A 12,683-nucleotide genomic window follows, 5' to 3' on the forward strand; every position below is an offset into this window, starting at 1 on the left:
TGCAAAATGGTTTTCTTTTTTTATTTCTACTGTTTCTTTTTCTTCTGTTTTTTTTTCCTAAGGGAAATAATCAGAATGATTAGTGGGAAAACTAACGGAACATTCTGACAATCGTCAAATAATCTTAAGTATATATGTGTGTGTGTATATATATATAATTTGGTATTATTTACAAATAGGTGTTTAATGAATTTAATCTGTTATAAAGTTTCTAGTATATTCCGAGAGGCATTCCTTTTTCTTCACTCATTTCAAATCACAGTGAAGCTACATTTAATAAAGCTTACACTCTTTACGTGTAAATTTAACTTAATAAACGGACGTTTTAAAGTTGTTTGTATTTTGATGAAAAAATGTTATACTCCATGGATAACATTTTTCTGTGTTGCATGGATTCACAGAACCACATACTTTGTCTAGTAGTGGACTTGTGGTTCAAGTTGTACTTCATTTGGTCTTATTTCCAAGAAGTCAACCAGCAACAGATGACGAACAGATAAGCCACCAAAATATAACAGTAGTTGAAACAGGTCATTTTCATTTTGCTCTATAGGAATGAGAAAATGTAATTCTTACACAAAAGTAATCCAACTATGAATTTCATATCCCTTTTTACTTGTTGATAGAGTCCATAAAAGTTCACCTCATAGGTTTTTCTTTTATCTACCTTAAGCTGTTATTTATTTTCTGTCTCCTACTTACCCAGATATCTACCATTTATCAGTTCTTATTTATGCTTTCTCTATGTATCTCTTCCTTGGTTACAAACAACAATTACTTCTGGGCATGTTTATATGTATCAATATCAACAATTACTTCAGGACATCTTTATATATATCAGTATCCTACTTATATGTACCAGTATATGAATAAGTAACTTATATATGTTCATTAAATATTTGAAGCAACACAATTGTCTCTGCCATACACTACCAATACTAATGTCAAGTGGAACTTTTTTAAACTCTTTTGTGCTTACATCATATATCCACTACCTATTGCTCTTAAACCACTGTGTGGTAAGTAGCTTGCTTACCAACCACATGGTTCCGGGTTCAGTCCCACTGCGTGGCACGTTGGGCAAGTGTCTTCTACTATAGCCTCGGGCCGACCAAAGCCTTGTGAGTGGATTTGGTAGACGGAAACTGAAAGAAGCCCGTCGTATATATGTTTGTGTGTCTGTGTTTATCCCCCCACCATCGCTTGACAACCGATGCTGGTGTGTTTATGTCCCCGTAACTTAGCGGTTCGGCAAAAAGAGACTGATAGAATAAGTACTAGGCTTACAAACAATAAGACCTGGGGTCGATTTGATTCGACTAAAGGCGATGCTCCAGCATGGCTGCAGTCAAATGACTGAAACATGTAAAAGAGTAAAAGAGAGTATATATATATATATATATACATAGAGAGAGAGAGAGAGATAAAGATAGATATGACCAGTTTACGGGGTTACCCTGGGTTTCACATCCATTAAGCGCTTAGCTTTACAGCATTTCTTAAGACCCTAAACCCATTTGCCCATGGTCTCTCTAGCCATAAGCCAATGGGTTTAAAGTCTGAAGAAACGCTGTAAAGCTAAGAGCTTTATGGATGTGAAACCCAGGGTAACCCCATAAACCGGCCAAATCTTTATCTATATACTCTACTGCTTTATAACTTAGGGTGTACTTCTTTTTTGGATTTAGGATTTACTGACAATATATATATATATATATATATAGCAATGCATTTGGGGTTGTATAGAATAGTGAGGTGAAAAACTTCAGTCAAGTGAGCTTATTCGTGCAATTAACTGATAAAAACTCCCTTGAAGTATGTCTAAAATTTTTAAATGATGTGCTAAGAATTACATGTAATGACCATATATAGGAACCAATTTTAGCAGCATTTAGTAGAGAAGGCATGTAGTTCTTCAGTGAGAAGTTCACCAAGTATAAAAATCAATGTGTACTGATGCATTGTTTTAATGATTGAATAGGAACAATATTAATTGCTTACTAAGATGGCCATTTATTTATCTGATTATTATGTTAGTTGTTACAATATAGAAAATACAACTTCATCAAGTTGTTGTGTCTACACAAATTGTGTGTTACTGCAGTAGACAAATTGTCTCTAGTTCTATAGACCATTGTGTATGTCATCTGTGAGACTACTAGAGAGAGACAAGGTAGATAGAAACAGTAATGGTTGTTTTGTCCCTTGCATAAAGGTGTTGCTTCTCCATTGCTATCAAACAGAAGGAAGATAGATGTGTGCTCTTAGTAGGTGCTGAGTTAGCAAAGAGGTGAACTGATATATGGTTGTGTATTTATATTCTTTGTAACAAAATTAGGTTATGCTAAATACCAGTTGAGCACTGGGGTTGATATGATCGACTTACATAGCTGTTCATATATATGTATCATACAATTTTCTTTTCACTCAGAGTGAGAGATCTTTGGTTGCTAACAAAGGTAAAAGCTCTTTGAATTTTTTTCATCCTATTCTTATTCTAGCAATTACACTTTCTGTGCATCCTCTCCCACCAATTACACTTTCTGTGCATCCTCTCCCACCACTAATTAGGTCTCCTAGGTAGCAGAAATTATCCACTACCTCTAAAGAGCCTCTGAGGCATTTGAGAAAATTGATTTCCTAAGTACCTGTAGATTTTTTAGCTCTTGTGCAACAGTAGTTTATAATTATTATATTTGGTAAATTTTGTTTGAATTTCTGAAGTAAGGAATTAACATTACTATATTTTGATATATTCAAATTAGTTTTCTCATCTTGCTTGCCATAATCAAAATATTTCAGTGAATGTATCCTCTGGTCAGAGTATCCTCTTTTATCTTTTTCATTTTTCAGTCATTGAACGGTGGTCATGCTGGAGCACTGCCTTGAAGGGTTTAGTCAAACAAATCAGTCCCAGTACTTTTTTTTTTTTTGCTAAGAAACTTATTTTATCAGCCACTTGTGCTGAACTGCTAAGTTACAAGGAGGTAAACAAATCAACACCAGTTGTCAAGCAATAGTGGGGAACAAACACTAACACACACACACACACACACATATCAGTAACCAAAAATTTTTGATTTATTAAAATTATCTCTAACTCTAGAGGATATCTCATAATTATTAAAAGGGAATTATGTCCACCTCCACGAGGGAAGATATATATATATATATATATATATATATATATATATATATAAATATATATACACACACACACATATATATATAGATATACAGACAGAGAGTGAGAGAGAGATTAAAATAAAAAATCAAAAAGCAAAATATTTGGCATCTCTTAAAAACATTTAACTTAAGAGAATATAGAGTCTCTTACAGCTGTTTCTAGAATAGCCAAGCATGTGGCTCATGATATTGAGTATGGATTCCATAAGCTAGGTGTTCTGTCACCAGAGGGGGAGAAGTCAGAAAAATATGAAAAATGAAGAAATATCTCCAATTGAGGGTGTTAGTACTTTCCAGTTTGTCAAAATGAAGGAAGGATCAAAGTGAAAAGGATATGTGTTACACAATTCCATGATTTAAAAAATGATAAAGTTATAGATAAGGTCCATTAACAGTTTCCAATGAGAATGTTTGATGATAATCCATGGCAAGGAATAGTACATACCTATTACATATGAGGGGTACCCAAAAGGAACCAGAATTTTGAAACATTATTTTATTCACTTAGCTTTACATGTTTACACTTTTATCGCCTTCAAAGTATTCTCCATTTGAAACAATGCATTTTCCAGTTTGAAGCAGTCCTAGAACTCTTGAAAAGTGATGCCTTTTAATACCTCCATTGTTTTTTCTTCATGTCTTCCACATCTGCAAAATGTTTTCCTTTAAGAACTTTTTTCATTTGGGATAATAAAAAAAAAGTAGTCGCAGGGAACAAGATCAGGTGAATAGGGAGACCAGGTAAAGGGGTTCATGCCATGTTTGGTGAAAAACTGTCTTACACTCAAGGTAGTGTGCAAAGGTGCATTGCCGTGATGAACCCACCAATCTCCACTTTGCCACTGGTCAGGGCGTTTTTGTCTAGTTGTGTACCACAAATGCTTCAGAACTGCCAAGTAAAATGTCTGGCTAATAGTTTGACCAGGAGGAACAAATACTGTGTGAACAATTCCTTTCACATCAATGAAACCAATCAGCATCGTCTTGACATCGGACTTCACTTGACACACTTTTTGGAAGGCATGATGACATTGAATGCTTTCATTGACTTGATTACTGCTTTGTTTCTGGATGGTAACCATAGTACCAGCTTTTGTCAACAGTGATGACCTTTGAAAAACAGTTTGGATCAACTTCCAGCTGTTCTTTCAGTTCATGATACACATTCAGTCATGACTGTTTTTGATCTTCCATGATCAAGTGAGGCACAAATTTTGCTGCAACTCTTTTCATTTGCAATTTCTCACTCAAAATTCATTGGTGGGGAACTCCAGGACACACCAGTCATATCAACAAGTTCATCAATTGTTCAGTGACAGTCCTCCAGGACCAGCTCATGAATTTTTGTGATGTTTTCATTTGTTCAGGAGGTTGACAGTTGCCCTAAACAAGGTTGGTTTTCAGGCAACAAGTGACTATTCATAAAGTCTGAAAACCACTTGTAAACTTGTGTTTTACTCGTGACAGTGTCCTTGTAAGCTGTTTGAAGCATGAGAACTGTTTCAGCCATTGTTTTTCCCAACAGAAAACAGAATTTCATGGAAGCACATTGTTCCTTTGTTTTAGCCATTGCAAAAATCGATGAACAGGGGGAGAGGCACTGCAAAACAAAGACACACCACATGACAGTACTACTTCAGCCAGTTGGCAGACTGATTGGTGGGGATTGCAGTAGAAGCCTGAACCAGAACAGGCTTGTCCCACAGAACGTTTCTGGTTACTTTAGGATACCCCTTCATAATGTCAGTTGATGAAAACTCCTCGTATACTCTCTCTCTCTGTCTCACTATACACACACATGCACACACACACACACAATGCGCCTCCACACAGTTTCCATTAATCAAATTCACTCACAAAAAATTGGTCAAATCTAAGGTTATAGTAGAAAGCATTATCCAAGGTGGAACTGAATTCAAAACTTTGTGGTTGCAATGCAAAATATTCTTAAAATTTCTAAGTAAGCCTAGTATAGAAATGAATATCATGGAAAAGCCTTTCATTAAGAAAGAATATTAAACTCACATTCATTTAAAAAAAAAGTTAGATTTAAACCTAACTGCCATTACCTAATTGTCCTATGGGACAATGAGATAGTGAACATAAGTGTTGGTCAATAGCTTAGCTAGTGAGTGTGATTTCAATCCTTGAGTTAGTCAATATGTATACCCTGGCAATGCCTGTCCCATAGCTATGTAAATCAATGTTTGTTTTAAATATATGATACTTGCATGTAAACAAAAAGTGGCGAGCTGGCAGAATCATTAGCATGCCAAGCGAAATGCTTCATGGTATTTCATCTGCTGTTATGTTCTGAGTTCAAATTCCGCTGAAGTCAACTCTGTCTTTCATCCTTTCAGGGTCATTTAAATAAGTATCAGTTACATACTGGGGTCGATGTGATTGACTTAATCCCTTTCTCTGTCCTTGTTTGTCCCCTCTATGTTTAGCTCTTTGTTGGCAATAAACAAATGAATATGTATACTCTGGCTCAAGCAGAACGAGCAAGCAATGGCAAATTATCACTGATAAAGAAGCCTTTAATCTTCTACACTTTGCTAATTCTGGTTCATTATTGCATGCTATTTTTCTCTGTCTCTTACAAAATACAACAATTTCTTCATTTCTGAAAGTACTCTTTGCATATCATTTCTACTTAAGCCTTACTTAAAGTACCTGTCACTTATCCTTTCATTATCTGATCTCAACCAGAGAATCCATGTAAAACGTTATATTCAATCTTTCTTTCCAGAACTCCTTTAATGCTCATATTTCTTCTCCAGTCATTTAACTTTTAATAATTCTTATCAAACATTGATCATATTAACTTCATTCAGTTATGCTACAATAAAATTTTTAGTAGCATTTTCCAATGATTCTCACTGCAATGTCATCTTAATTATGAAATTTAACTGAGAACATAATGGAATTACTCTATTTTATATCTATTGTATGTATTTTCTATTCCATTCACAGTACTTTCTCATCTATTAATATTACATATGACAATTGTCTTGCATACATAAATTTGGTGGTGCCTTTCATACCAACTCTTGAAAAAACAGTGAAAGAAACAGATCGCCAGTGATAAATCTGGTCATAATGAATGAGAAGACAGACACAAAGATTCTGATGTAGATGCCAATCCCCATAAATAACAGATAGGCAACACAAAGTTATGAACTGTATCTGTGCAGTTAAAATTAATTTCCAGAATATAGAAAAGTTAATATGAATGCAATACAAATGTTCAGTTATGGTTAGAGGCTGACGGTTCACTACAATTGTCTATAAATAAATATTTTAACTATTTGATATGACTGTGTCTGTGTAGAAAAACCACTTTTCAACAAAATGTGTTAGATGGTATCAACAGTTATGTATGTATATCAAAACATATATGTATCTATCTTTTACTTATTTCAGTCATTAGACTGTGGCCATGCTGGGGCACAGGCTTGAATTTTTAGTTGAATGAATCCACTTCAATGTTTTTTTTAAGCCTGGAACTTATCGTATCAATTTTTTTTGCCGAACCACTAAGTTAAGGGGATGTAAACAGACCAACACTGGTTGTCAAGCATGGTGGGTGACAAACACAGATACAAAGACATATACACATATGTGGTCTAATCAATAAGTATCCGGACTCTTGCCATAGTAATGAAGTTAAAGCATCCAGAGTGAAGCCACTTGGCACAGATTGACTTTAAACTCTGCTGTGCATGTGCACTAAGTTTTAACATACTAGCTCACTTCCGCTGTTGACAGTAGTGCTTGGAAGTAATGTGTGATTGTTGCATTGACCATGACAGAGAAAGTTGAGCAGAGAGTCTGCATCAAATTTTGCCAAAAACTTGGCAATACCTGCTCCGAGGCCTATGCAAAGTTTTAATCATTCTTGACACAACCAAGGAGATCTTGTGCAATTGAAATCTGAGCGTCTTTTTGGCCAGCTGAAAGCAGTTTGGGCACAAACTCAGCAGACATGCATCTTATACCCAAATCTTCAGTTCAGTGGACTGAACTGAATCATAACTAATCTGCACATCCTCTGATAACTCACAGATAGTGATTTGACGATTTCCCTTCATAGCTGCATGCACATCTGTGAAGTTTTTCTCAGTTCTGCTGGTTGCAGGTCTCCCAGAACATTCATCACTATCGACATTTTTTTGGCCATCTTGGAAACGTTTGAACCACTCGTACACCTGTGACTAATACACTTTCTGAAACTTTGTATAGGCCTCTGAGCAGGTATTGCCATGACAACTTTTTCTGTCATGGTCAAGACGATGATCACGTTACTTCCAAGTGCTGCTGTAAACAGGAAAAGAAAGCTAGAACGTTACAACTTAGTGTGCATGCACAGCAGAAGTCAAGGTCAATCTGTGCCAAGTGGCTTCACTCTGCGTGCTTTAGCTTCGTTAGTATGGCAACAGTCCAGATACATGTTGATCAGACCTCATATATGATCAGTTTCTGTCTACCAAATCCACTTGCAAGGCTTTGTTTGTCCTGAGACTATAGTAGAAGACACTTACCCAAGGTGCCATGCAGTGGGGCTGAACCTGGAACCATATAGTTGGGAAGCAAGCTTCTTACCACATAGCCATACCTGCATTTATGTATGTATTTGAAAACACATGATATTGATAATGTATGTGAATAGTTATCTAAGGATTCATCTTAAAGGTAATATCAGTAGTGTATCAAAATCATATCAACTTGCTAATGCTCTTCAGTCGCCAAGTTATCCACTACAAGTGGAATATGCAGATACATCATGTTTTCGGTTGGATTGGAAAGATTAACAATTCATTCTTCTACACACACGAGAGAGAAAGAAATGGTTCAATAATCTTCTAGCTACCTTGTACCTGAAGGATCGAGATAGGTCAAACTGACAAACTGGAGAACAAAATACCTTCAGTGGCTTATGATTTTAATGTCTATGAATTGAAAATCCAACACTTTCCCCATATCACCAATATTTGTCTTTATAGGATAGAGGGTACCAACTTTTTCAGTATACCCTTTCATGTCTACTAGTGTTGGTATGTGTGTGAAGAATATATTGTAAAATCTTTGGATACAGTAGAACAGGCAATAGGCATGTATTATTTGTTACTTAATTTAAAGAGTTCAAATCCCATGGTGGTCAAGTTTGCTTTTTATGCTTCCAGAATCAATAAATGAAAGTAACAATAAACTACTGAGTAATATTGATTGTTCCCTCTCCCCACATTTTTAGCCTTATACCTTTGTTAGAAATCAATTTTGTTTTAATTTAACCCTTTAGCATTCAGATTAATCTGTTAAATATAATGCTTATTTATTCACATTATTTCATAGCTCCAAGATTTCAACGATGTGATTGTTTATTTTTTAGAAAGATATTGTAGGGTAGGTATAAGAAGCCAGACCTGACCAATTTGATCATAAAATTGTAGAATATTTTAGTCAAGTATTGCTGGTTTCAATGCTAAAGGGTAAATGTTATATTCTTAATGAGATGGATGAGTTCGGCTCTTACAAGTATTTCTGGGAACAGTTTCAGTGAGGCACAGATGCATAACTTTCTCAACAGTTTTGCACAAAATTTGTTTGGTCACGTAGCTGAACACTTTGTTCACAAAAGCAAGTGAATGGGAACAGCAAAAGTCTCTCCACACAATTTCTAGACACACTAGTTGTAATTCACTTTAAAGTTCCAGTGTTCCCACAAACTTCACATACCTCCAGCCTCTCTTGCATATTCCTAAGTATATGTGTAACTTGATCTAACAACCCTGAGCTAGGCAATAGTTTTATTCTGCTGCTGAGAACTTCAGTTTCACAAGTAAGAACATGACATGTTATGTTATACTAAAATCATCAACTGGAAATATAACAAACGCAAATTCAACTTTAAAACCTTTATTACACATTTTAGTTGTGAGAACACATTTTGGCTTGGAATGATACTTGGTAATGAAAATTCCAATTCTTCATGCTTTCCCTTTCTTCTAAAAGGTATGTTTCCCTTTTCCAAAATTTGAAACAAATAACTACAGGATCCCATTTTAATTTTTTTTTTTTAATTATTTTTAATGTCCTTTTGGTTTGATTTTTTTCAATATGAAGATTTGACAATCAGTTTAAACATTGTTGCATACCTAACAGGTTGTGGGAGGAGAAGGGGGAGATAAAATAAGTGATAAACATAGTTGGGATAATTCCTTTCATATACAAATATGATATCTGATTGGTTTCCATTCTTGCAATAGAAATTTTACAATATATTTTATGTCTTTATCTTTAATTTTATGCATTTTCTTTAAAATTTCTGTATTATTATTATTATTATTATTATTTAAAAAAACCTTTCAAGGTTTTATTTAATGTAATGGTAGACAACACGAGGAAATGGTAGAAGGAACAGATGTTGAATAACAAATACAGAGTTGAGCTCTACATCAAATACCAAACCATTGATGAAGGGAAGTGGCAGTAATAACTGCAAATTCATTATCCAACTGATAATCTATACAAACTTCATCCTGTGGGCTAATGGTAATTTTCTTTCTTTTAAACTTTTTTTAAAATTAATTTGCCTTCCCCTTTTTGTTTATCTGTGAATTCTGGATGTTGTAAAATTGTGTAGAATGAAAAAAATTCCAATAGAAAAGTTAATATCTCAATCTGAATCACCAATTCCCATTAAATGAATCTCATTTTTTTTAAAATCAAATTTTCATGTAATCACTGTCAATATAATTTTACATTATTTCTCCAAGCAAGCATATAGGAGAGTATTAATTTACAAAAAGATGTTACAGATATGACAAGTATGTCAATAACTCGAGCTTGAATTGGAGATTGTTTCGCTTAATTTTACCTAGTAGAAAATTAAATTAAAAATGATTAAAAAATAAAGAAAAAAATCTCATTGTATTTATTGACTAAGTTTATGAATTAATACAATGACAATTTTAACTAGACAAGTTTTAAATTTAAAAAAAAGCATAAACAGTTCAAATGAAATAGAGTGTAAAAAAGGAAATTACTACTGACCAAGGAGGAAAGGAAAAAAGTGGGAATTTAATGACTAATAAAAGATAAAGCAAAACTAAATATTATTTCTAGAAAGAAAATAACCTGAATAATAAAACTATAAGAACTGAATTTGAAGATACTGTTTTGCAAATAGAGAATACAAGGTACAAGTTCCTAATCAAATTGAGAAAGAAACTATTGAAATAGTTCTTATTTGCCCAGCAAAAGACAATTTGATAATACAAGCACTTTAGCAGCCAGAGAGGCATATATTTTTTTATTTACAGTGAAATCCTGATGTTAGATGATTTCATTTTAGATAAAGTATGTGGTTTTTATTAATTATTATAATTTTTTTTACAACCCCAAATATATTTTCTTTCATTTACATACCTACAAATATTTCTTCATAATTGTCATTATATATATATATGTGTATATACATATAACGCATCTGTGAACATCTGTGTACATATATATATATAATGTTTATGTATGTGTGTTTATGTATGTGTGTGTGTATACATATAAGTATGTATATGTGTACATAAGCATATGCCTCTGTGTATGTGATTTTTGTAAAAAGATATGTTGGAAGGGTATGCTAATTATATATATATACCCTTTAGAAAATTGAGTAAAAGTGGAGAATAGGGAGGGATGTCTGGGTTAGGTTTAATCAACACCGTGCCTTTATTTGATCAATAAACTCATATAATGGTTACTCAATATATTTTATATAATTTTTCTTCCAGGAAATCTGTAAAGGATTTGGTAGTTGATATTTCTTTTTACAACATTGTTGCTATGTATTAGATGGTTATTGACATCAGCAAAGGAGATGGTATTGAACAGACATAAAAAAAAAGTAGAAGTCAAAGTAAGATTCAAGCTGTTTAAAATCCAGTCACTGAAATTAATGGAGTGCAGTTTCTTCCCTGTCTATAATTGTTTAAAAAAAAAAAAAAAAAAAAGACAAGGTAAGACAGAAAGCAAAAGCCTGTATTTTCATGAGGCAGAATGAGGTGAGGGAGAAAGAGAGGAGAGAGGAGGAGAAAGACAGACAGACAGAGATCTGTAACCTGCTGGAACTGCCAGGTATATCTTTGGGATTATTGTATCATTGCCACAGATTTTCCGGAAAGTTGCTCACTTCACTCATCTCAGTAACTGTGTTGCCATTCTGGGAATATGAAAGCTTGATACGCATACGAAGAGGTTGCTGAAATTAGTTGAAAGATAAATAAGTGGTTATTAGAGGTGGGGAAAATGTCATAGTTTGCCTCGTTCTTTCAAGCTGTAGAATATGTTTGCATATACAAGCAGAAAATAGAATAGTCAATACATGTAGTAGAATATATTTATTTTTTTTGAAGCTGATGTTTCACTCCATTACTATTCAGCATCTAATGAACATGTATATGTGCATGTACACTCACACACCTTCATACATATCCTGTCTGTTTTAATCACATTACTATATAAATATACATACACATATATATGTGCATACATACATATATATACAATATGTACATTTATCTACACATATACTCATATGTACGAGTATGTGTGTAGATATATGTACATATATATATATATATATGTGTGTGCACATTATATATATATATATATATATATATATATATATACACATACACACACAAACAGATAATGGATTTTATATATTTATTAAAGGCTTACACATGTTTCTGATAAATGTTAGAGGGGACTAGTTCCATCGTATTAATCAATCAATCTATAGTTAATTGATTGGGAGGGAGAAAAGAGTACAGTCTCACACCTTTATCTTCCTCAGAGCCACAAAGTGATTGGCAAAAGACTGACAATTTTGGCCAAATTCCTTTTTTTTGGCAGTCAGTCTATTTGTGGGTCTGAGGAAGTGTATTCTATTTTTTTGTTTTGTTTCAATCGATTGACTATGGATTGATTAATACGATTAAACTATGTCACTAGTTCCCTTCAACATTTACCAGAAACATGTGTGAGCCTTTAATAAATGTATAAAATCCATTATACGTGTGTATCTGCAGCAATGTATCAGTTTCTCTTGGTAACTGTACCAGATTTGCAGTTGTTGAGTTTGGATTATCTGGATTCCTACATCTATCACAGGTCATATTTGTTAGCCTGGTATATCTTCATTTACAGAGTACTTATGAAGTATGTTATCAGGATTATCAATCCCTTTTTATTTTGATATATCTTAGAGACAAAGCTCTTTCAATAACTTCCTATTGTCTGGAAGATGGTCAATGCATTGAAATAAGCTAACTGTTTATGTTACTCAAGAGAAAGACATGATTAATACAAACTCATTTTCATTTTTGCTAAATATATGATTTTTTTAATGTTTATTCATAGCCCATTGTTCTGAATTAACTCTTTCAGTATCAACTTGCCTGAGACTGCCCTTAGTTCTATGATAAAGATGATCT

General features: G+C 33.7%; 1 protein-coding gene across 40 annotated transcripts in view; it reads right to left on the reverse strand.

Annotated features, from left to right (window-relative positions):
* Positions 1-9,089: 9,089 nt before the first annotated feature.
* LOC106879213 (AP-1 complex subunit gamma-1) overlaps positions 9,090-12,683 on the reverse strand; it is a 139,068-nt gene continuing 135,474 nt past the window's right edge. For all 40 annotated transcript variants that reach the window (XM_089349057.1, XM_052966411.2, XM_052966413.2 and 37 more), the window contains one exon: positions 9,090-11,446. In XM_089349057.1, coding sequence (XP_089205183.1) covers positions 11,345-11,446 — 102 coding nt within the window. In that variant the 3' untranslated portion in view covers positions 9,090-11,344. The remainder of the gene's footprint in view (positions 11,447-12,683) is intronic.

The sequence above is a fragment of the Octopus bimaculoides genome, chromosome 3, assembly GCF_046866305.1.
Source record: "Octopus bimaculoides isolate indiv1 chromosome 3, ASM4686630v1, whole genome shotgun sequence".
NCBI lineage: Eukaryota > Metazoa > Mollusca > Cephalopoda > Octopoda > Octopodidae > Octopus > Octopus bimaculoides.